Here is a 23,589-nt window from a genome sequence, read left to right as displayed (position 1 = left end):
TTGAAACGAACTAAGACCCGCTGGCAGCGCTTGAATTCGCTACTATGGCGGCGATTGGACCATTTTGGATTTTGGACTTCGGGCTCTAGTAACCATATCGGAGACCTGATCAACATTTTTTACTGTACTTGGTTGTGATGTGCGCAGAATGCATGATGTTGGTTCATGTTCGAGGGCGAGGTTGGGATGAAAAGAGAAGTAGAAGTTCAATGGCTGGTGAATGCCGAAAATATACGGTATTTTCGTAGTATTTCGTACTAGGTACCTTGAATAACATTGAACCTTAAAATAGCTGGTTTTAAACATTACGCGTGTCACTAGCCACCATGTACATGTATGGGGAATTTGTTTAGCTTCGGTACATCAATCCTATGTGCAACACTGGGCACTGGGCACTGGGCAGTACTTACAGGCTAGGGTAGGTAATTACGTACGTATATACGTTTACTCTATAGAGCTTCAATGTTGCGAATATTAATCTTAGATATAGAAACAATCTGCTGTTTGTCTTCACATTCTCCTTGGATAAAGATTCTCATTTTATTCTCATATATCACACGTCAATCTTAATATGAGATATTGCTGTGAGGCTGAGCACCAGTGTCAAAGATAATAGGGGTAGCAACGACCTCCTGTCACCTAGTATGAGGTTGATTAGAAGATGCATTGCGATTCAAATTCATCCACTACTTTTTGGCAGTGGATGTGCCTGTATAGATAAGTAGATACCTAAGCTCATGGAACCAAACCCAAGAAATGAAACGAATACCATCTAAATATTCTACGCTAAACCTATATCGGGGGTATCATGACCTACTCTCACTAGTAGCCAACTAACCTTCCTCCTAAGCTATCTAACCTAGGCATCTATCTACCTGTGTGTAATCACACCATTACTCGTCGAAGACAATATCCAAAACCGGCCCCCTTGCTGCTTATTTCTTATTCTTGACAGCGACAACCATGACGTCCCTGGCGCTCCCCCACACGCTCTCCGAGACCTTCCTCGGGATCTTCCTCCCACGGAGCCTCTGATCCACGAGCCACATACCAACCACGAACTCTGAACGATCCAAGAACCCTTTCCCACGGCGATCCACTAGATCCCACACCTCGGCCAACTCGTCGAACGGCAGCCGGCTGCGCGCCCATAGATCCCTTACTATCACGTTGGCTACGAGTTGTTCCTTTTTCTCCTCCCACTCCCTCTTCCGCTGCGCTTCCTTTTCTGGGTTCGCGTTCTGGCCTTGGGGTGGGAAAGACTGTTCATCTGGAGAGGCGAGAAGCAACCCCCGATTGCTCGCCCAGACGCCCTCATACCTCTTCCGCTCTCGCGCCGTGATCTCATCTCGCCACCGTTTTCTCGCTCCCTCGTGATGGGCATGCTTTCCCTTCCCACCCAACTTCCCTAGCGACTTCCGGCGGCGCGAACGCGCGCGCGAGGAGTTATCCTCCTCGTCAGATTTGGAAGGGGGTTGCCGTAGTGTTTGCCGCATATGCAGCGCGTGTTTATGGCGAGGTGGTAGCTTAGGCGGCGAAGCTGGCCCCGTCGAGGAGGGTGTAAGGCGGGATGAGGCTAGGGAGCCCGCCATGATGGCATCTGTGAGCGAGTCTAATGGTATTTGCGATTGGGGTTGCTGTCTCCGCCTAGGTGGAGCAGGTGGGCGAGTCTTAAAGGTAGTAGTAGTAGATACAGGTTGAGATGACATGGGCCGCTTAGGTCGTATCGTAGTCGGGCTGGATGGCCGAGATCTACCTCGGACAGGAGAATCCAGTGGTAAGGTTAGTGCTGATGAGGCGGAGACGAAGGTGTCGTTCGATGATGTTGATCTTCGATGCACTTTGTCTTTTGGTGGGAACGGCCCTTGCACGTTGTGAAGGGAAGCGGGTGACTGCGATCCAGTGATAGGTGGACGTGTTTGGCCTTTGGACACCGAGCCATGGTCACTTTTATCATTTAATATTATTTTTTGTGAGGCATGTCGCCCAGGGTGGGGGGAGATAATGATAGGGTCTGTCTGCCCGGTGGATGATGACGATGGTGTCGAAGCACGCAGCTTTCCCTTGGACCCTGCGGCTATAATTTGTGCAGATGCATTGATTTCCTTTTTCTTCGCTCTTGTTGGTGGTGGGGTCGGCGGGCGTCCCTTCACCTCGACTAATAAACTCTGGGGCTCGCTAGAACTCTCTTGGATGGTAGAACCAATTGAGGAAGATGACGGGGACACTGCTCTGTTCCATGCCATGGAACTGGCCAGTCTCGGGGGAGATAGCTCGATCTTAGAGACGGGACTAATAGTCCTTGGAGGGCTCAGAGGTTGAGACTCAGGTCCTAGTCCACGTAATTTGCGGCTCCCCGATGCCGCAGTGGTCTTTTTGATAGGATCCGTATCATCCTCCTTCTTTTCAAACATGGATATCAGAGCATTGGTTGGTGGTATCGATGTTGTATCCGTTGCCAAATCAAGACTCGTCATTGAGCTGGCAGCGCTTTGATTGGGGGTGGGGCTATGCCTTTTCAGTTTCCTTGCAGCTTGTTGAGAATACGGATGCTGTTGTGTCGATTGTAAACGAACGGGACTGGCGGATCTGCTGGCGGCGAGGGTCGCGGCTATAAAGGATGGAGAACGAGGGTTTGTCATTGACTGTTTGCTAGTAAGTCCCAAGGAAGTGGAAGGGCGATGGTTATGCTCCGATGATGGCTGCAGATGCTGTCCGGCGGATTGGCTCGTTGACCCCTGTTCAGCTTCGAGCTTGGCATTACTCTGAACACTGTTGCCCGTTGTGTGTCGACTAGTTGTTCGAGATTGATCTCGCGAAGCCGAGGTGGCGGCAATGAGGGCATCATTGCCAGCAGTTCTCGAAGAGGGAGTAGTCGTAGATGGAGGTTTGGGTATGGATTTCTGGAAGGCTAGAAACGCGCCTTTTAGGGCAGCGTTTTGAGAAGAGTCATCACGATCTCTCGGGGGATTCGGCATGAGGCCGGATGATAGGTAGGACCACCTGATTCTGGAGGTCTAGAACAATAATTGTTCATTTATAGGCGATATATTGCGTGAACAATAGGCATTGTCACGTAATGGATCAATGGATACAGTCCCACATTGGTAAATAGATCAGATAGATTCAACCAAAAAGTTGAAGTTTCGAAGTAAGACACCAAAATGTTGTAATCAAATAAGGAGATGAGGTACGAGGTAGGGCTGAAACATGCTCCAATGTTAATCATTTAACGCTATAAAGATACCAATGTTGTAATTAGTACATGCCTCAGGAAGGTACTATTAATTGATCACTGGTGTAGTAGCTGAAAAGAGTCGAAACAGGGATCGATGCGTTTCTACTAGTAGTAGGTACATATGTAGTTCAAAACATACATACATATCATGGATGTAATCCATCATTGATGTCATACGTGGTACAGTAAATAGTAACTTGAAATAGGTGCTTTGAACCTGACCAATTACTGCCATCATGTGCCATGTACTACCTAGTAGTCTGGTACCAATTATGTACCTAACTATACTAGGTACTATTACGTAGGTACTAGGTAAATACTGTACAAGTACCACGGCTAACCCGTGGACACGCGTGTGTACTTACATGTACTACGCCGTATTTTAGCATTATTATACTAGGTATTAAGCCATTACAAACGCATCAACACATCACCAGATCCTTCATGTTCGTGTTCATGCTCATGTTCAGGATGAATTACCGACTTCAAGCCGGGTCATGTATTTGCTACCATAACGAATTGTGCAACTCGTCATGAGGCTATGAAAAAAAAAGGCAACCAGAACGAACCTCAAATATCAAATCCGTTATGCACTTTCCATCCTAAACGCCCTTTGCAAAACCGACGCCTGTTCCAGATATTCCTTACACCTCCATGACTTTGTTTTGCTCATCGAAACTTCACCTCTTCGCCCTCCATTTCCTTTCCGATTATGTGCCATCAATAGGGTTATGTAATTTCGCATACAGGCTTGAAATCACCATCGGCCTTCGATGTCAATGTCTCGATGTCAATGTCTCGGGCAATACTGTGTAGCCAGATTAGCCTCATCAACCAGTGTTTGACTTGACATCGTGCGTTGCTGAATCGAAAAAGATTCCACCTTTAGAGGCCTTGCGGCAGTCGGCGTCCTAATGCAATTAAATGAAATATGAGGAACATAATAAAGAGACGTAGCCTTCTTTCTGCAAACGGAAAATAGGTTTATGCTGCGACTTGAGAAGAATACGTGAAAGGGGGTTTCGGAAGGGCGCCGTCGTTGACATGTCGTCAAATACGTAACTAGGTAAGCATCCCATGAATCATAACGTTAACATGCGTTATTTCCTCAGAAGCTCATTATCCGTGTATTGTCCATGTATTGGGCATTGGGGAGACTGGCGAGAAGAGCTCAGTAAGCGTCTTCATCGGTCCACTCGCTTCCCGACACAATTCGGTTGCCTGCATCGTCAATCATGGCATGCCCTGCATGCATAGAAGGAGGTAAGCCACGCTGTCGTTTGGCCTGACTGGACTGTGGGCGAGCGTAGGAGTCTTCTGGCGTGAATCGCTTTCCCCTCGCAGCTCGTAATTTAGCGTAGTAGGTGTCAGAGACGTCGGGTTCAGGCTCGGAGTTATCGTCGTACGTCTCCCAATTCTCTGAACCAGTTACAACTGTGGAGGTGTTTGATATTTGTCTCGGGGGAGGTGCCTGAGGGTAGTTGGAATGCGCCAGTCGATCGCTATGAATTGATATGTGCGGATCTTCGCGTGAGTCAGGTCTGCTGTATGTCGAATACGAATCGCGGTCATATCTGTTGTCATCATACACATCCTCGGGTTCAACCGCGCGAACATGGCAGCTTGATCCAAGCCCGGTGCCTCGATAAGGGTTCATCGGTGTCTCCAACTCAGGAGGCGGTCCCAGATCTCTCATCTTGGGGGGAGGTGCGCGCATAAGCACTTGACCAGAACGCAACGCCTGTGATCGTGATTCAGGCCGGGCTCTCTCGGGTGAGTTGTTACCATGCTTAAGATTTGATAAGGGAACTCGTGCTGGAATTCTAGATGGGCTCCCTTTCAAATCTTTCGATTCCTTCGATGCGTGATTTGACGTCGGGGCTCTTTTGAGTGTGCCGTTTCCATTACCATTTCCATTCGCAGTCGGTGTCTTCGATCTTATGATACCAGCAGCTTTGCTGGCAGTACTATTGGCGCGAGTAAGTACTGGCCCTTTCTGCGCCTTGTTTACTGATGGCGGAGGACCTGCTGGGGTCTTGGATCTCGGGCCAGGAGCTTGCTTGGGACCTTCAGGCTCTAGAAGGTCTAGATACCTTTCGCCATGAACAAGGAATGGACGACCGTACTCGTCTTCCCATTTCTCTAGAAGCTTAGCAAGCTCGGCTGCAACTTTAGGCAGCTCCTTAGCAATTCTCTTGCGCATCTTCTCTTCACGCAGCAACTTTCCAGGGTCCCGTCTTTCTCCTTTCTGTCCACGCATCATTAAACGAGACGCATCCTGGCTAGATGTGGCAAGTTCATCTCGATCGTGGACTAGAGTGCGGTGCTTTTCAACTAGCGCCAGAGTAGGTGCTCGCTGATCCTTTAATGTTTCAAGCCGGGAGATCTCGCGTTCGTGAGCTTCTAGTAGCGCATCGCTGTAGACGTCAGAGAAGGCCGGGGTAAACTCGAGCATTTCATCTTCGGAAAAGTACAGAGCATCCCATAGCTCCTGAAGCTTGAATCGCGCATCCTCCACAAATAGATGCAAATTCTGTCGTTTGAGCTCATTCAACTTCATTAATTCATCCTCAAACTCGTTGATCTGTCGAATTCCGCAGCCGCGATTTCCGTTCAAGAACGCCTTACGCTCTGATTCTTCAATGCCTAGCTTCTCCCAAAGAGCTTCGACAGAGGCCCTGAGGTCTCTTATACGCTTCTCGCGATCCTTCTTCTCGTTTGCCAACTTGTCTCGCTTGTTACGAAGTCTGGTGATATCATCTTCATGTAGACCAAGCTGTTCAGGGGCATGGCGATAGTACTTCATAATTGCATTATCAGTTTGTGCCTGGGGCGTACCCAACTCTGCCCATAGTTGGATAATGTGCTCCGACAAAGTCTCGACTGTGGACACTCGTCGCGTGTACTCTTCGTAGACTCGAGTAAATTCGTCGTCTAGCTTCTTGACGTAGGCAGGGGAAAGATCGAAGTTGGCCGGAATAGATTGGTTCGGACCCGTAGGTGGTAAAGTAATTTTGATGAATGTCGGCTCGAGATGGGAGGAATAGGACTCAAGAGCTTGGACAAGTTCTACGAGACCAATTAGTATGGGTTGATTTTCTTGTCTTGATATTCTCCGGTGATCAACTTACTCTTAACCTGTTCGAATCTTTCACGGTGAAGCTTGCTTATTTGCGTATGCTTTTCTTTCAATTTCGATAGGCATCTTGTGAGTGGGAAAGTGATGCGAAGATCATCATCCTCTACAGAGTAGCGCTGCTGGGATCGGGAGCCCTCAAGAGATGCTTCCATCTGGCGAATCAAATTGATAGTTCGTTGGGCCTCTTCTAGCATATCTTTCTTCTCTGCCGTCACCTGTTGCACCTGATTGTTCAGGGTATCGGAGAGAGCTGCGAAGAGCTACGTAATGGTCGTGTTAGTCTTGTATAGTATGTGAGCACAACTTGATGTTAGTTCACATACCTCTGCTTCTCTATTTTCGCGATCATGATTAGGGACGCCAATCTCGTCGAAGAGGCTATGTAGCTGGCTAACTATTATATTAACCTGCTCGGAAAGGTAGCTGGCATCCATTTTGAGGTAATTCGCACCGGCGACGCTGGTAGAACGGTACAGTTGTGGTTGTATTTGTGATAAGGTAGAAGCGATATCAATATGAAGGGGGGTTGTTTATGTCACTCTGCGACGCATTGACACCGGCGATAAAACCGGTGGTTCTCGTCTGATCAGGTGTCGGCCGACTGACGTATGGGTTCAGTGCTGTATCGATTGTTACAGTAAACTACCAGGTAGACAGTAATCTGAGCAGTAAATATCAGTTATGCGCTCTCTCGGTCAAGCAAGGCAAATCGCGAGAAGGTCATTAAACGCATCCCAGGCGATCAAAGGTACAACGGAAGCGATTTCGTGCTTGTTGCATGCGCAAGTGCAGTCGGGGAAATAATATATGCACAGGGTATGAGATGCAGGTGATTTCGCGGTGGTGCAGTGGTACAGTGGTGCAGTTAGTTAGAAATGATGATGTGTTCTGGGTCTTAGAGGCCGGTTGAGACGGTGTCTGAGAAGCTAGAATGGAGGGGAAGGTTGAGATGCAGTCAGGGTAGCCTGTTAGGGAATATCAACAAAAAGCGCGAATTATTATTTGCTAGAATTTGTCTCAACGCTCCCACTTGAGTTGCATGGATAGTTGCTACGGAAACAAATAGCTTAAGTTTTGAGAGAGAAAAATTAGTACGACGTACAAAAGCTGCGAAAGCTGCAAGGCGGCATGGATTTTAGCTAACTTTAGCTGACTTTAGTGGATTTTATTGGTGGATCTACGCCCCTATGCCCCACCATCACAAGCCACCCACCACTCATATCAAGCAATTGAGTTGAACTCATGATTCTTGGCTATTAATCCTATCGATAAACAAACTGTCCGGCCCAATCAAAACAATCTTTCAGCTTGCACTTCCAAAAACAGACAAAAAACAATTCGATATCGGCTTGATATCGTCGATGGTGATACGTCTAGCGCCAGTCTAGGACTTTGTACTACGCGGGAACCAACATCTTGTCTCGGGCTTGACCCGACTCCCGAGTATACATACAATCTATGCATACTGTATATATACTGGAGTATACTGTATATATGATGATATTTTCTAGCAGATTCCACTTTTTGCCGTAAAAGCCCTGCCAATCCATCATTGATTTGTCGGTGAAGGCGTACTACAGTCTACTTAGTTATTATGTACACAGTGACATAAGTCAACTTTCGGAGTAGTTGACTACCTATGTATTATGTTTTTCCCCCTTAAAATCAAGTCGAGAAGTTACGAAATGCCATCTCTAATGGAATTAGGTCGAGTCGAATACATATGAACTTCACATGCGAGTCACCATGTAACTTATTCAACCACAACTCCATTATTGTTATGAATCAAATGGCGCTCATGCAAGTCATCTCAGCCACCACGCACGACACAACAGAACAATACCCATCTAATACTGACTATCCTTTTGAGATATCAATATCGTTTAGGTAACAGGCCTGACTATACATGACTAGTGAAGCCACACGTACTCCAGCATGTTTGCATTGTTGACGGTCATCTATTCCAACCTTGAGGTCTGTAGATGTATAATATCAAGATGTAAGTTAAGTACTGTTGGTCCAGCCTGTCTCTGACTTTGGCGGTTATAGGTTAATTGTGATTGAATGAGTTTGTGTCGAATGCGTCTGAAGGGTTACGGATCCTACATGAGAGGACCGGCCACCTAAATTTATATACTACTAACCTAATACAATTAAAAGGAGACATCGAATCTTGTACATAGTAGTTATGTCTTCGGCCAAGCAATTGATGATGCCACGGACTACAACGGTCAGACGTTTTTTCTTCCAACGCAATGAAAAGAAACGAAAAAGAGAAACGCTGCGCGGTTACAGAGGCAGCTACAAACGGTAACTACCTAGTACCTAGGGTGTGTAGCTGAGAGCGCTGGACTCGGTAGCTAGCTGCAGGTGCATAGAGAGTCGTCCATTGGATCTGAGCCGCCCTGCTACTTTAACGTACCTAACCTAGTAAGGTTTCAAAGACATGCCAAGGCTGACTAAACTTTGGCCATGACACTATTTTTGGGGCCCTCTAATTCAAGAATAGGTTAGCCTACTGCGCTAGAAAGGCATATCAGGGGTCTTTTGTTGGCTCAGTCTTTCTAGTTCGAACACTTTGAATTCGTTAGCCATTTCTGCTATTTTGTTATACGACCAACATTTTAGCTGTACGCCGTAGATTCTAGTTACCTGTTACAACTTACTAACTACTAGCAGTACCTCCTATATTCTACAGCAGTATATACAGCAACTCTAGCCTAAAGCAAGATGATTCAATAATAACTAGGTATTGACTTCCATTACTTACTAAGGACCTATGTACATGCATAGATCATACATACACACCTAACCTTATGTAGGCCCAATGCTCGTATTCCACCGCTGTCGCGTCCGAACATTCAATCTTCTAAAAGTCTCCCTGAAGCGCTAGAAACATCCAGCCGGCAATTGTTGTTTGCTGGTTTGCCAAGAGTCCTTCCCTCACATGAGTTGCTGCTTCATTCAGAGTTCGGAAACGCGTCTAAGTCGCAAGTAGAAATGGCAATCTGTGAAGGCATGAATCAAATCGGCTTGGCCAGCAGATTGCTCCTTTAATTCTGTGCATACCATAAGATGAACGAGATGAAATGTTCGCGGTGTAGATCCATCGTCAACGGTCTTCCGCCCCTTGTCCTCCCTGTCACCCCAGATTGTGTTAGCGATCCTAATTTGCGTGGCAGGGTATGCAGGGTATACTATACGCCGTAGCTGAATGGGAACGAAGCGGACTGCCCAATCATCAAGCTAGCCAGTCTCGTGGTAGGATGTCACCTCCACACGTCATTCCCTGCCCACGCCCCTTCACCAATTTTGTCTTGATAGGCTCAGGGCTGAATGGAGCCCTTTCTCACCCCGAGCAATGATGATCACTACTGGAGCATGACGGGGGTTCGTGGGCTCTTTAAAAGAACCGTAAGACGCTTGAGAATGGAATCGATTCTCCTTTTTGGAACTAGGGGCCAAAAAAAAAAAATCCTCCCATACGGTAGTGCTAACCGTAGCCATTCTTTTATCTAAATTCTACTCTTTCGTTTCGTAGTTCTAGGTCCATCATCACGTTCATCATGAGGTTTTGCAACGACATACTGGGCGGCCTGGTCATGGCCGGGCTCGCTGTAGCCGATTTCCCGATAGCAAAGTTCCGAAATGTCGTGTATTTCGACCAGTAAGTCTCGCCAGTGCAGTATAAGGCTAACCAATGTAGCTAACCAACCTGCCATTAGATATCACACAACCACCCTGCCAGACAAGAGCGTGACGGGTGGCATAACCCACGTGGTCATGGCCTTCGCCAACTCGTCCCTCTTCGCCCCTGGGACAGCAGGTCCTTATGAGCCGTTCAAGCCAGTGAAAGACGTCCGCGCCATGTTCGACGACAATGCCAAGGTCGGCATCGCCATCGGCGGTTGGGGCGACTTAGCTGGGTTTTCAGCCGGTGCCGCGACGCCAGAGTCACGGACCACCTACGCCCACAATGTAGCCAAGATGGCCGCAGACCATGGTTTCGATTTCGTGGACATCGACTGGGAGTATCCGGGCGGAAACGGCGCAGACTACAAGCAGATTCCCAACGAGAACAAGACCTGCGAGATCACCTCATTCCCACTGTTTCTCCAGGAGATCAAGAACGCCATCGCCCCTAAGCCCCTTTCCATCGCCGTCCCCGCCTTGGCTCATGACATGATCGCCTACACCCCAGCCCAGTCAGCCGCCATCTTCAACGCCGTAGACATGGTCAACCTGATGTCCTACGACATGATCACCCGCCGCGACAATGCGACTCTACACCACTCCTCCGTCACCGGATCCCTCGAGTCCGCCAAGCGGTACATAGACCTAGGTCTGCCCGCCTACAAGCTGAACCTCGGCATCGCGTACTACGCCAAGTACTTCCAGACCCCCGAGGGCGTAACCTGCAACGAGCCCGTCGGCTGCCCCATCGTTAAGGGCGAGAACGACGACGGCAGCGACGCTGGTACCTCCGGCGCCATCACCTTCGAGCAGGCTAACCTGCACCCTCCCGCCGCTCTCACGAACCTGACCGACACGCCCGACGGCAGCTGCGGCGCCGGCACCTCCTTCGGCTGCTCCGGCCCCAAGGCCGAGGGCAACTGCTGCTCGACCGCCGGCTTCTGCGGCGCGACTCCCGCCCACTGCGGTCTAGGATGCCAGGGCAACTTCGGCAAGTGCCCGGGCGCCGACATCACGACGCTCTTCAACAAGGCGCTCGAGAACGGTAAGGTGGACGAGAAGGAGGGCGGCATGTGGTACTGGGACAGCGAGGCGCGCGTGTTCTGGACCTGGGACACTCCCGAATTGATCAACCGCAAGTTCACCGACGTCCTACAGCCCCTCGGCCTCGGCGGCGTCATGGCCTGGAGTATGGGCGAGGACAGCGCTGACTGGAGCCACGTAAAGGCTGTCAGCGACGTCGCTAAGAAGGCTCGCGCCCCCCTCGGCATCGAGATCGGCACTGAGATCGGCCTCAACAAGCGCCATGCCCATAACGAGAGGGACCTGCGCGCCCGTATTGAGAAGCCCCATGGTCGTCTGTTTGCGCTATAAGGGGACGCGAAAAAAAAGGAGGAAGGGAAAAATTATGTTGGTTGTATAGATGGAACGATAAAATAATATACCCCCGACCCGACCCGATCCTCTCCCCTCCCCATTTTTATCATGCTAGACGTTCGGATCGACCACGGGTTCATGCTGTTCGGAGGTTTTGGGATGCTATAGCTCGGCTTGCCTGGCCCTTTGTGTTTTCTTCAATTCGCGGTGTACAATTGCTTGAGGTGATTAGCTAGCCTATGACAATATTGTATGGTCTTAGTTTACGATGAGCCAAAAGAGGTAGCTTCCAAGCTACATAACCTATTGGTTGTGGTCTTGTTTCTTGTGTGATGATTTTGTGATCTGGTTTGGTAATATGATACTTACATGCTTAGGTTAGGTACCTATTGCACATGTACGAAGGCAGAAGACGACTAAAAAGAACCCGGAGAGAGCTTATATCGAGTCTTCAAGATGACCGTGAAATATTCCGGTCGTCGTCTGTGATTCCTAAATATAATAGCAATAGGCTCCATTGATATAATAAGGAAATTCAAGACAGCCGTAGCCCGTACCCTCCTTTTTTCCCACCAAAAACTGCAACAAGCGCGTCCGATGCCTTGCTTAAACTATGATGAGCCACTACAGTCAGTGTTCAGGCTCATATATTTAGACTTTGCGGTTTCCAGCTTGTCGAAATCATGCGGTTCGACCTATGATTTGGTCTTTGCCGCCTCATCATCCATCAAGATGGACTTTCCTTAATCGTAGTCGATGATCAGATGAGTAATACTCTCTGATCGTGTAATTTGTCCCGGCCTTCTGCCTCATGTATGGGCTTGGCTGATACTCCGTCACGTACCAGGGTTCCCAGAAACAAGCCAGATCATTGATGTCAACTGGAAAATCTTCAGCGCTAGTTTTGCATTTACGCAATCCAAGTTCGTGTCGATATTTATGGTCAATCTTCCGCTTCAAGATAACAGCTTTGGCTTGATGTCTCTTCAACTCCAGATACATGTGCCACTGCCGTAGATCTCTGCCGAATATTGAGAACCTCGGAGGATAATCTTTTGACGTTTGGGCCGGCTCAGGCGACTGAAGTTGCACGTGAGAAGAATCCTGTCGATTTGTCGCAAGGTATTCTTGGCCTAGACTTTCGGGGATAGGAGATCTATCCCAATATGTTCCCCAAAACTGAAATACGCGCGATTCCCATTTGCGTCGAAGAGTATCAAGCTCATTGTGATAATCGGCCATGAAAGTTGAATCCAGCGTGCGTGTACTTCGAATGGATTTAGTCTGGATTCTGCCAAAGGAAGGCGTTCTTTGTCGAATACTAGAGATGGAGTTACATTTCCTGAGAGCTAGTTGAGTAAATAGCTGGGTATCCAACACTGAAGGCTCCATGTTGAATTTTCGATCCATAAGGGGGCTCGAGATAAGATTGTCAAGTAACAAGGAATATGAGAAAGGGGTATAAGGGTTAAGGTAGCGAGGACTACAAAGTATATGGACATCGGACAATCAGTACGGAATGACGTCTTGCCATTTCAGAGACATGGCGGGTGGAATCTCAGCCATATAAATATGCTAAGAAATCCCCCTTGCGATGAAAAAAGAAAAAGCATCGTGGACACAAATCACATCTCAGGATCGAAGGGAGAGTGGCATTCTGCCCGATGAAAGAATGCTGTAGACCTTACTATAATTAACGAAGCATCGGGCTCCTCTCGAGACGAACAGCAAGCAAACACAAAACATCCAGAGGCTGATATTTCAATACATAAGAAAAGGCCGATTCCATGAGTAGTGAAGATTGGACATACTCGACCACATGGCAGACATTGGAGAAATCATTGGGCGACTTTCTCGAAGTCGATCTCGATGAACAGCAACAGCCCTTATTGGCAAAATGAGAAGGCAATAGTTTGCACGAATACCTATAAGTATTCAAAGTATGTACCGATATGTAATGGTGCACATGTGGTGTACATGTATCTGTGGTATGTAGGTGGGTTCACTGGGTTGACTATTGTTAAATAATTGAAGATCTGGAGTTCGTCATGTTGAGGGTGGAGAAATGCACATTATTGCCAAGCCTATCTAGAAAAGCACAGGCCATTCTTGGTTTGCTTACCTAAGGCACTAGTTATCTATCTGGGTACCATACCAAAGGGCAAGCCCTAATCTCTACCAAGAATCGTGATGCCCCACTTCGAATATCTCGCCAAGTTCCGTCACATCAATTTTAATTCACTAAATATTTTACCTCACACCTTTCTTCCGCACTCCGTCAACTTCTTGCGCGAACCTTCGATTCAATCACCACAATATCTCTCCTTTGACCGGGTCGCCGAATTATTTAGCAAATCACCGACAAATTCAATACCGCAAAAATGACTGGCGGAGTTTCTGTTCGCGACGTTGACGTAGGTTTTTTCACATCCCACCATGAATAACTGCCCATGCCCATGCCCACGGCCATGAATGAATGGTGAACAAGCTCGAAAACACCATGCCATTCTCGGCTCAACATGGCGCAATATGACTTCAATATCGAGAATTATCCCGGCCCGAGGCAGCAACAGCACAAACCTCCCTTTGATGCTAGCAATGGGACATTCTTGAGAGCAGGCGTGAGGGGGTCGAAAGACTTCCTATGACGGAATATTTGCTGATGGGTTCTTTGGAAATGTAGGCGCAAAAGTTCATCAACGCGTATGCTGGCTTCTTGAAGCGCCAGGGAAAGCTTCCCATTCCTGGTACGTTCTACATCGTCTATCTTCCACTCCTTGTATTATGGAACAATGCGTACTAATATTATCTGTCATCATACAGGCTGGGTTGACACCGTCAAGACTGGTCCCTCGCGCGAGCTTCCTCCTCAGAACATCGACTGGTACTACGTCCGCGCCGCCGCCGTTGCCCGTCACGTCTACATGCGCAAGACCGTTGGTGTTGGCCGTCTCCGCAAAGCCCACGGTAACGCCAAGAACCGTGGCACCCGCCCTTCCAAGCACGTTGACGGTTCCGCTTCCGTCGACCGCAAGATCATGCAATCCCTAGAGAAGATTGGCGTTCTAGAGCATGATGAGGAAGTTGGTGGCCGAAGAATCACTCAGTCCGGCCAGCGAGATTTGGACCGTATGTTATACCGCCTCTTAATTATTTGGCGTTTTGGAGATAAGCACGTACTGACTTGTATCAATAGGAATTGCCCAGACCACCGCTGAGGCTGAGGAGGAGGAGGAGGATGAGGAATAAACATGATACCATGTGGAAATGATTCTACTACTTCGGTCTAGGTAGCATAGGTTTCTGGGCACGGCGTCTGAAAACGGCTGAATGAATTTGCTGGTGGATTTTGTAATCCGCTTCTTTTCCCCACGGAACATCAAGGCTGACTTGGACTTGGATTAATGGTGACTGTGACTATTGCTTTGTGTGATACTCAAAATGAGAATTCATTGAGCCCTAGACTGAATAAAAGAAAGTTTAAGCATTTCAACTCGCGACTATTCCAGTGAGTGACAGCGGGTTATGTTTTTTTGGAGGGCTAACTAAGTACTATCTACTATATGGGAACCTACCTAGGTAGGCCATTTATAGTAATCCTCCACCCCCCGAAATTCACTGAACTACTTCGAGACGGAGCAGATTTCTAAACCTTCTGCTTATCTCCTTTTCCTCCCATAACTGTAGGTAGTTGTTTACCTACCTACGGAAAACGTGTCATCGGCTGGAACTTGCTCACGGGCCGTACGCCATCCCGCACTCTAAGAGCCCACGGCGCCGCTCCCAGACGTGGCTGGGGACGTGGCTGGGGGTGGTATCGCCATTTTTGCAGTCTGACTACGCCCGGCACCGGCACTGGACACGGCGTGGCATCCATGTGGTCTTCTCCCTCGCCCTCCTCGTTTCGTCTAGGAAGATGGTTGTTGCGCACGGCGTCGGACTGCGCTTGCCGGACTAGCGAGCGGATCATGTAGTAGCCGTCCTCGTCCTCGTCCTCTTCGGCTTCGACTTCGGCTCTCGCCCCCATGTCGTTGATCCCGTCACTGTCACTGCCTTTCATGTGGACTTCTCGGCTTGGGCTTGGGCTCGGAAATATGTGGTGATTGTGGGTATCGACATGTGCGTGCGCGTTGTCGTTGTCGTTGGCAGTGGTATGGGCATCCGCATGGTCTCCCCTCTCCCGATCCCGAGCAACAGGCTCGAAGCTGCTGTAGGAGAAAATCCCCAGCCCCGGCGCCGCAAAATGGTTGCTGCGGTCCTTCATGTGCGAGCCTACTTCTGCAGCCAGCCGCTGTGTCGCGAGCGTGGTCGTCGCTGTGTTGCTGGCGGGCGTCGTCGAGTACGCGCGCCCGGCAGCTGCTCCAATGTTGCTGCTGTTGCTGTTGCTGTTGTCGACTTCGATGCTCTCGAGAACAATATCAACGTGGTTGTGGTCGTCGTTATTTCCGTCCATGCCCACGTCTCTATCGCCCATCGCATCAACAAGCACAACCTCTCCTTCCCCTTCCCCGCCCCTGCTCCTCCACCCCACCGCCCCAGTCTCCACATCCCTTAGAGCCAACGGCACCAGCGGCGGCGGCGTCGCCAGTCTTTGCGATAGCTGCCCCTGGCTCCTGCGCAGCCGGTCTCTCAGCCGTCGCTGCTGAGAAGCCTGTTGTTGCTGCTGCTGCTGCTGCTGCTGCTGCTGCTGTCGTTGTTGTTGCGCAACAACGGCCTCGTACCCCGGAAAATGGTACACGGGCGTCTTCTTCTTATACTCGGCCAGCAGCTCGAAGTGGTTCGGCGGCCGACGGGACGGGATGTCGCGGAAGGGGTCTTCGGTGGCGGTTCGGTTGTGAGGCGTGCGGATCCGGTGCTCGGGGAGCGGCCATTGCATCCGTGACCGCGCGGGGGTTACGGGGATGATGGTGGTGGTGGTGTGTTCTGCGGGGGTTGGGGTTGGGGTGGCTTGGCTGGTGTCAGGTTCTGGTATGGGGGATGAGCGTGGAGGGGTGGGGAGGCTGGAGTTTGCGTATGGTTGGGATGATGCTGCTGCTGCTGCTGCTGCTGTCTGTACGTTGTTCATGTGCGTGGTGTTGCCTGCATATATCCCGTCCGTGTTGATGTTGTCACCGCGTACATCCGGTGTAGCGGCAGCAGCCGTTTCCCGAACCACGGAAAAGGGGCTTCCCAGCCCGATACTAGCTTCACCCGTTTCCCTAATCTTATCGTTGTCATCATTGTCATCATCATCATTGTCGTCAACTTCCCCACAGCCCCCTACCTCGACTTCCTCTCCCTCGGACTCCGGAAACACATCCCCAAAAGTATCAAATCGCATATTACTCCTCTGGTCCTTCGTCGCGAGCGTCGGGCCCACCCCCACCGCGCCCCTGACCGAGAAGTGCAAGCCAGTGTACTGGAACAGGCGGTTGATGAACCGCAGGCAGGTGGCGCACGGCTGGGAGTCGATCATGATGACGGCGGAGCGGGCCGGGCCCAGGATGGCGCGCCGCAGCGTGTGGAGCTGGGATAGGAGCCAGTCGAGAGGCGCGGCGAGGTTTCCGGAGGACCGCCGCGTTAGCTCGACGCTGTACCAGGCGGCGAGGAGGACTTCGACGTGCCCGGCGTGGGCGCGGCCGCGGTGCACTAAGGGGGGAGGGGGTTAGTGGTTGTATGTTTTTGTGGAGTTGTTTGGATAGGCTGGTAGATAGATAGATAGATAGATGGGTGGTGCTGGTAGAAGGGGGAAGAAAAGAATACACCAGAAGACATTAAGAAGAAAAGGAGCGGACTCGACGAGGGATATATGTATGGTCTGTAGGTAACTAGTATGCAAGTAAACACTCACTATCATCATCCACCCTCTTCGCCCCATTATCATGCCTGTTCCCGGGGAACACAAAACCGATCAACGCCGCGATGTGGTGCAGCGCGATGTAGTTCCACTGGTTGGTGTCGAGGCACTTGTCGGTGTCGCGGTCGCCGCCGAGCCGGTACCCGCTGTGCGCCGCCATCAGCACCTCGCCGTCCCCCTTGCTCGCCGTGATCACCCCGATCGTCTTGCTCCGGTCCAGCGCGATGTCGCTCCGGATCCGCAGCACCGGCGCGTACACCACGATGTCCCGCCCTTGCTTCGCAAGCCGGTAGTCCGGGTACCCGAGGTCGGCGCGGGGGCCTCGCACTATGAGGGATTTTGGCGTTAGTAAGGGGCTTTTTATCTTTTGTTTTGTTTTGTTTTGTTTTTTCTGTTTCTTCTTTCTTTTTCTTGCTCTTTTCAGGATAATGATAGCGATTGATATCGTAAGAGTATTTTAAAAATAGTAGTATACGCGAAATCATCCCCGCCCCTTTTCCCACCTCAACCAACCAAGTTATTAAAGGAGAAAAAAAAACGAGAAATGAAAGAAAGGAGGCAAAAAAAAAGAAGAAAAAAAAAAGAAAAAGAAAAAGAAAAACACCAAAGACAGATATATACCAACACACATACTTGCTCTCAAAACACTCCTCCTCCCCGGCGAAGAGAGGAGGTTATATATACTCTTGCGCGCACCCGCCCCGTCGTGCTCACGCCCAAGCCCGACCGTCTTCGTGAAGAACTCCCTCCGCCGCCGCGCGAGCCCGTCGTCCGTGGCGTACGACCACGCGTGGTGCCCGTCGTGGGCTAGGGAGGCGCCGCATTCTATGAGGAACTCGACGATCTCGAGGTGGCCCATGAGAGCTGCGAGTTTGCTGTATAGGGGGAGGAGAGGATGTTAGTTTGGTGGTGTCTGTATATATATATATATATAGGTAGGTGGAAAGGTACGTGGGTAGCTCAGGTACTTATCCAGCACCCTTCATCCACCTCACTGATGCCTTTTTTGGCTGAGATGAATGAAAGAGGAAGGGCTGGAAGGTGAATGGATGGATCTGTAAATAGATAGTTAGGTATAACGTACATCGGCGTTTCCCTATACCGCCACTCGGCCCTGGCAGGCGGTTCCGTGAGGGCGTCGATGGCCTTTGGCTCGCGTGCCAGCTTGATCACTTCCTCGAGATCGCCCTCGAGACAGGCTAGGTGGATGGGCTGGAGGCCGAGTTCCGCGGCCGCGATGTATTTGTTTTCGTCCATGTCTACTACTACTACTACGACTACTAAGTAAGTCAGAGTAGGTCAGTGAGTATTGGAACGAAGGACTGGTGGTATGATAAGTAGGCGGGAAGGAAGGGGCACAATGTTCTGCTTTGAAGGGAGGGGCAGAAATTATATAGGGGGTTGTGGTTAGTTATACCGGCTTTGGTAGACAGTCTTGACTTACGATGCTGGAAACAATGGATAGATCAGGATGGTGAGTATAGGTCTTCGATCGCAACACTGCTCTATATCATATCAGAAAACCTCCGATGCTAGTAAAGCAGATATTGTATAAGCACATAGCGGTGTATAAGTAAGGTAGGCAGGCTCTGAGTAGCTTACCGGAACGTTACCACAATATCTCGTTCGAAATCAACACACACACACACACACACATACACACAGTTCTTATATAAAAGTGGCGGGGGCTGGAAGCCCTCGTCTACCCCAAAGCGAAGCTACCTATCTACCTGTACATACGCACGTTCACTCACACGACCTTACCTACCTCCCGACCTCCCGACCTACTCGACAGAGAACGGCCCCCATCCGTGACAGCGTCACTATATCGTAGAAACATGGGTTTATAATATGATATGTGAGCGGTAGGACTTTGCTAGAGTATGACGACCAGGGGGAGGGAGGGTCGGGTTCTATAGAGCTCATGTGCTTCCTGCTTTTGCTTTTTTTCGCACACATATTTTTGTTGGAGACCAGGATCAGATGTATATTATATGTAGGTATGTAGCAAGCAAGCAACAGCCTGACAAAATATTGACTGTGGCGTGTGCGGGAAGACTACGTATCAGTTGCTACATAGTAGGTTATAAGTATGTGCTCACTCAAGGATTAAGAAGAAGACATCAACAAGTCTACTATTTACTCCATATTCCCTACTTACATATAGGAAGGTGAGAAGGCCATCAGGAGGCTGGTATTCAAAGGAACACATCACAAAACAGGAACAAGGGAATATTATAGGCTACAATTTTACCGAATAGATGTTTGCTAACTCTACGCACCATATTAACCTAGTAATATGTGATGATTTCTATAATTAATCTAGGCCCTCTATTGGCTCCTATCCTCGATGGAGTTTCACAAGTACACCGTGTGAGCGTCGAGCTCTAGGTTAACAGTTCCGAACATATAAACCCGTATGCAGCTCAGGGCTGCGAATTCCGTGCGAGGGTATAAGCGAGTACTCCAACCCATCAAAGATTATCGTCAGTTCATTTCCTTCCCTCTTACACCACTAATAACTTCCTTTAAAAAATTGTCGTTCCTTTCTTAATGCAAGGTTTAAGCCCACTTGGCAAGCACGGCCATTAACCCACAACCCAGGGCGACACAGCCGAGAGCGAAGAGCTGGACTTTGAGACCGGCGTTGCGCATGTACGAGTTGAACATGAATTCGTGGGCGAGTAGCTCAACCAAACCCGTATAAATGAGGATACCGGCACTAATAGAGTCGAAGACACCGTTGATAATCAAGGTCTTGGGACTTCCTGGCTGTAACGTGGACCGCACGCCAAGGCCAATGGCGATGGAAATTGGGGTGCTAATAGCGTAACCAACACCCAACGCGTACGGCATCCAACCCTTGGACCTAGGCCACTGGGCAGTAGCCAGTCGCGAGCCAAGGCCGAGGCCTTCAAACGTTTGGTGGAACACGAGAACGATGTACAGAACTGTAAACTCTTCGCCGGCAACTGCGAGTGTGAGACCGATAAAGACACTGTGGAAGATGACACCAAACTCTAGAATAAAGAGCGCCGTCATCTGCGCGGCGAAAGCGCTGTAGGAGTCGTTTTCGTGGTGGTCGCGCTGGTGACCCAGGTGATCTTCGCCTCCAGGGGGATAGCTGACATCGGTGGGGAAACCTGATTCATGGTTGATAGACTCATTTCCGCTCTCCTTATTTTGACCCGCCTCCAAGTCGTGCCTCGGTGCAGGTGAAACTGGGCTATCCTTCTTGAGAATCTCCAATGACGGATCGATCGCCTTGGCGTCCGAGTGATCGTGGTCGTGACCAAAAAAGTCAAAGCGGCTGGCAAGAAGTTCGATGGTGAACATGACGAACACGGTCATTAAACAAATACCAGCTGCCCAATCGTAGTCATTGATAGGACCATCTGGGAGACAGGGCGACTTTAAGGCATCAAATGCTGGCGAAAGAAGATGCATGAAGGCCGTTCCTATGATGACACCTGAACCAAAGTATTTCGCAACGAAAAAGGCCGAGCCATTGACCTTCATCTTAGTACCACGAGCCAGGTATACGGGCAAAACAGCACCCATCAAAGAGCCAACCAAGATGACGAAAATGGAGGAAATCCGTAGTCCCATTCGCCCGTCATATTCGTTTCCGGCGTCACAATCTATTGTGACACTGTAGCCAGACTCGGGAGCCGCATCAGAGGATCCATCTTCCTGCCGAGCTCTGAGCATGGAATCCCAAACCGTGGATAGCACCGACATCTTGGGTATTTTGTTGGCGACTAATTATTTTAGTTTTAGATAGAGAATGAATACCTAGGTCCTAGGTTTTAGGTAAAGCGTCTTCGAAAGGAAATAACTATGGTGATGCGAGGTAGCCAGCCACGAATAATGATCACAAGTTATGGCGTAAAGAATTCCTGCGGGAAGTCCCTTCTTTAAATAGTTAGAGCCTAAAGGTATGTAAACAAAACAAAAGGCCTTGATGGAATAAAAAGAAGGTAGGATTAAGTCCCAGCTTAGAATCCACTAGTTCCTAAGGCTGACAACATAAATTAGCGAAAGTTTGAAGGCAAATTGAAGGTTATTTTGTTGTTCGCGGTGGTGGTGAGGGAATGGGCCAAGATATAGGAAAGACGAGATAGCCCAATAAGAAGTAGACAGTATATATAAAGTATTGATTAACAGCCAAAGCGAAGGGAAACAATGGGCTTGTTTTTTTTGAGATGGAGCAAGTGAAGAATTTCAAAGGAAGCTAAGGTAAGCTAGGCTAGGCTCAAATGACTCGTCTTAAAGAGAGGAGGACCTTGATGGGGTTATACACTAACCAGCTGGGCTGACTAGCCCTCTTGATGGGCTTCGTATAATTCCCAAGAAATGAGGATTTCTTCTGGAGAAAGAGGGGCCGATTCGGTGGGTTTGGTAACGACGATGACGACGACAGCGGTGATATATAATAGGTAGGTAATGACTACCACCTTGCGCGCTTTAGTTACACAGGATTGACAAACCCCTATGGATAGAAGGGTTCGGTTCGCGTTCCGCTGTATTCTCAAAGATCTAGAAGAAGATCTAGAAGGATGGTTGGTGTCTGGTTCCGGAACGAGGCGGGATCTCGCACGATCTCGTAGATAGAGATCTAATAAGATGCTTTGGCTGAAGGTTCTCTAGGTCGTACATAAGAACTAGTCACGTAGAAGTAAGAGTGCAAGACACTAACCTAGTCTATGAGTGGGCGGGTGATGTATAAATGAGGGTGAACAATCAGTGCTGTCACTGCTGTGTAGTAAATTCGGGACGAGAAGCGCGACAGCCTTGGGGAATATGAAGGTTCTAGACAGGGGGAAGAGAAAAAGAGTGTCATATAACATAGAATACATCCAGATGTCTATTAAAAGTCATTTACTGTATATGTATGTATATCTAGTACTTTCAAGTTAATGATGTTCAATGTTGGCTAAAACTTGTCTCATTCAACTCGTCTAGGACATAACTAGGACAATAACTAGGACACAGTATGCATTTATCACACTCCAGTCTTGTAATAGGTCACCCTTTGTCAGTAATGTTTGTGTTGGGTCAGTTGGCAGGTAAGAAGTAGCAAGCGAGAACAAGATGAAAAACAGAAGGAAAGAACGCGAAAAAAGAGAACCTTGATGGTCGAAGTTTATATGCAGTTAAGTAAAGTTAAGCAAGCCGTACGGCGTCGATACAATGGTCAGCAAGAAAAAAAAAGGCCGCCATGGTCCCTCCCTGCTAGGACCCTTGAAAAGCTTGCCCTAGACCGGCTTAGACAAGGTACATTGCACACACCTCGTCGGGCGCCCAAGCTGGTTTGGGAAGTGCATGTGAGAAGGGGCCGTTTTTAGTTCAGCTGATTGTTAGTATTGTTCAATATGCTATACCTTTTCCGGTAGTATTGCGTAGAGGTTCAGTTGTTTTTTTTAAACACTAGGTATGCGACGATACACATAATGTCTAAGCCTTATGTAGGGTTTTGTCGGAGGTACTTATGTAAAGGGAAAATAAGCCTCACAAATGCGGGTAAGGACTTCAAATGTTCATTAATGTCAAAGGGGCGGCATGTCATGTCAATGTTGCATCCCACATAGTACCTACATGCATAATACCGAAATACATGTATACCTACATATTCTCTTTTTATATCTCATTACCATGCCTGTATCCATATAGCCCATGATGTCACATCATCACCAAGAGGCCGCTTCACAGGGCTTGGCTGCCTGGTGACAAAAGGTAAAACCAACGTCCTTTTCCCACGTTGTGTCGTACCAGTGCAACATATGATATGAATAAGGCTGATTGCTATAAGTTACACCCAGCAGCCACATTCATGACGTGGTCAAGGACATCTGTAGTCCTGTGCTGATTATATGATGGTTTCAATAACTTCTATCAAGAAGTTTTCAACGACTTTCTACATATGTATTTATGATTGGTACTGAGTATGTACGTAGGCGGATACCAGAAGAAAAAGAAGAAAACCCATTCAGTCTTCACATTCTGTACTAACTGCGTTAGGCACTGAGACGTTTAAATCCCTCTACCAGCTGTGATGCGCAGCGTGTGATTCGTTGTTCAGTGCCACAATCAAGCATGATGGAAGTAAGCCCCGCGTTAGTCTGTCCCTCAGGGTTCTCGCGTGGAAAACCCAGATGAGCTAACCATCAAGGTCCCCAGGTTTCGGTACGTACCGATAGGGCCAGTACTACATAGGTACTATGTATCATGATGTATGTACTCTGTATTATCCATATTATCCATCATGACATTGAATTTTGAACATTGAACTTGGTGCTGGCTGTT

General features: G+C 48.8%; 7 protein-coding genes across 7 annotated transcripts; 2 read left to right on the top strand and 5 right to left on the bottom strand.

The window, feature by feature from the left end:
• Positions 1-417: 417 nt before the first annotated feature.
• Positions 418-3,357, bottom strand: GGS25DRAFT_475673 (uncharacterized protein). The gene has a single exon (XM_049259725.1). The coding sequence runs from the start codon at positions 2,976-2,978 to the stop codon at positions 936-938; it is 2,043 nt and encodes a 680-aa protein (XP_049120062.1). The 5' UTR covers positions 2,979-3,357; the 3' UTR covers positions 418-935.
• Positions 3,358-4,281: 924 nt separating this feature from the next.
• Positions 4,282-7,071, bottom strand: GGS25DRAFT_121868 (microtubule associated protein-domain-containing protein). Its single transcript, XM_049256134.1, has 3 exons — positions 6,701-7,071; positions 6,370-6,637; positions 4,282-6,307 (listed from the first exon to the last, which is right to left on the bottom strand). The coding sequence occupies exons 1-3, from the start codon at positions 6,809-6,811 to the stop codon at positions 4,410-4,412; spliced, it is 2,277 nt and encodes a 758-aa protein (XP_049120061.1). The 5' UTR covers positions 6,812-7,071; the 3' UTR covers positions 4,282-4,409.
• Positions 7,072-9,843: 2,772 nt separating this feature from the next.
• GGS25DRAFT_121783 (glycoside hydrolase family 18 protein) lies at positions 9,844-11,806 on the top strand. Its single transcript, XM_049256133.1, has 2 exons — positions 9,844-10,044; positions 10,103-11,806. Exons 1-2 carry the CDS (start codon positions 9,944-9,946, stop codon positions 11,442-11,444), a joined length of 1,443 nt encoding a protein of 480 aa, XP_049120060.1. The 5' UTR covers positions 9,844-9,943; the 3' UTR covers positions 11,445-11,806.
• A 361-nt stretch (positions 11,807-12,167) lies between these two features.
• On the bottom strand, positions 12,168-12,839 carry GGS25DRAFT_518183 (uncharacterized protein; the record flags this gene model as incomplete). Its single annotated transcript, XM_049263498.1, has 1 exon — positions 12,168-12,839. One exon carries the CDS (start codon positions 12,837-12,839, stop codon positions 12,168-12,170), a length of 672 nt encoding a protein of 223 aa, XP_049120059.1.
• Positions 12,840-13,828: 989 nt separating this feature from the next.
• On the top strand, positions 13,829-14,696 carry GGS25DRAFT_512918 (40S ribosomal protein S19; the record flags this gene model as incomplete). The annotated part of the gene is made up of 4 exons (XM_049262837.1): positions 13,829-13,861; positions 14,131-14,194; positions 14,271-14,576; positions 14,644-14,696. The coding sequence occupies 4 exons, from the start codon at positions 13,829-13,831 to the stop codon at positions 14,694-14,696; spliced, it is 456 nt and encodes a 151-aa protein (XP_049120058.1).
• A 454-nt stretch (positions 14,697-15,150) lies between these two features.
• GGS25DRAFT_518181 (uncharacterized protein) lies at positions 15,151-18,540 on the bottom strand (the record flags this gene model as incomplete). Its single annotated transcript, XM_049263497.1, has 4 exons — positions 15,151-17,075; positions 17,278-17,610; positions 17,917-18,158; positions 18,368-18,540. 4 exons carry the CDS (start codon positions 18,538-18,540, stop codon positions 15,151-15,153), a joined length of 2,673 nt encoding a protein of 890 aa, XP_049120057.1.
• Positions 18,541-19,333: 793 nt separating this feature from the next.
• Positions 19,334-21,613, bottom strand: GGS25DRAFT_475618 (ZIP zinc/iron transport family). The gene has a single exon (XM_049259724.1). The coding sequence runs from the start codon at positions 21,022-21,024 to the stop codon at positions 19,846-19,848; it is 1,179 nt and encodes a 392-aa protein (XP_049120056.1). The 5' UTR covers positions 21,025-21,613; the 3' UTR covers positions 19,334-19,845.
• Between the last annotated feature and the right edge of the window lie 1,976 nt (positions 21,614-23,589).

This window comes from Hypoxylon fragiforme (assembly GCF_022984875.1).
Source record: "Hypoxylon fragiforme strain CBS 206.31 chromosome Unknown GGS25scaffold_2, whole genome shotgun sequence".
NCBI lineage: Eukaryota > Fungi > Ascomycota > Sordariomycetes > Xylariales > Hypoxylaceae > Hypoxylon > Hypoxylon fragiforme.
Note: the sequence above shows the minus strand (reverse complement) of the source record. Positions and strands in the feature narration are given on the sequence as shown.

Bases quoted from the DNA above. Each gene is read 5' to 3' on its own strand.
- GGS25DRAFT_475673 (XM_049259725.1), bottom strand. From the start codon at position 2,978: ATGCCGAATCCCCCGAGAGATCGTGATGACTCTTCTCAAAACGCTGCC.
- GGS25DRAFT_121868 (XM_049256134.1), bottom strand. From the start codon at position 6,811: ATGGATGCCAGCTACCTTTCCGAGCAGGTTAATATAATAGTTAGCCAG. The intron at 6,638-6,700 runs GTATGTGAACTA...ACCATTACGTAG, and splicing joins GCGAAAATAGAGAAGCAGAG to CTCTTCGCAGCTCTCTCCGA. The intron at 6,308-6,369 runs GTAAGTTGATCA...TTGGTCTCGTAG, and splicing joins AAGATTCGAACAGGTTAAGA to AACTTGTCCAAGCTCTTGAG.
- GGS25DRAFT_121783 (XM_049256133.1), top strand. From the start codon at position 9,944: ATGAGGTTTTGCAACGACATACTGGGCGGCCTGGTCATGGCCGGGCTC. The intron at 10,045-10,102 runs GTAAGTCTCGCC...ACCTGCCATTAG, and splicing joins AATGTCGTGTATTTCGACCA to ATATCACACAACCACCCTGC.
- GGS25DRAFT_475618 (XM_049259724.1), bottom strand. From the start codon at position 21,024: ATGTCGGTGCTATCCACGGTTTGGGATTCCATGCTCAGAGCTCGGCAG.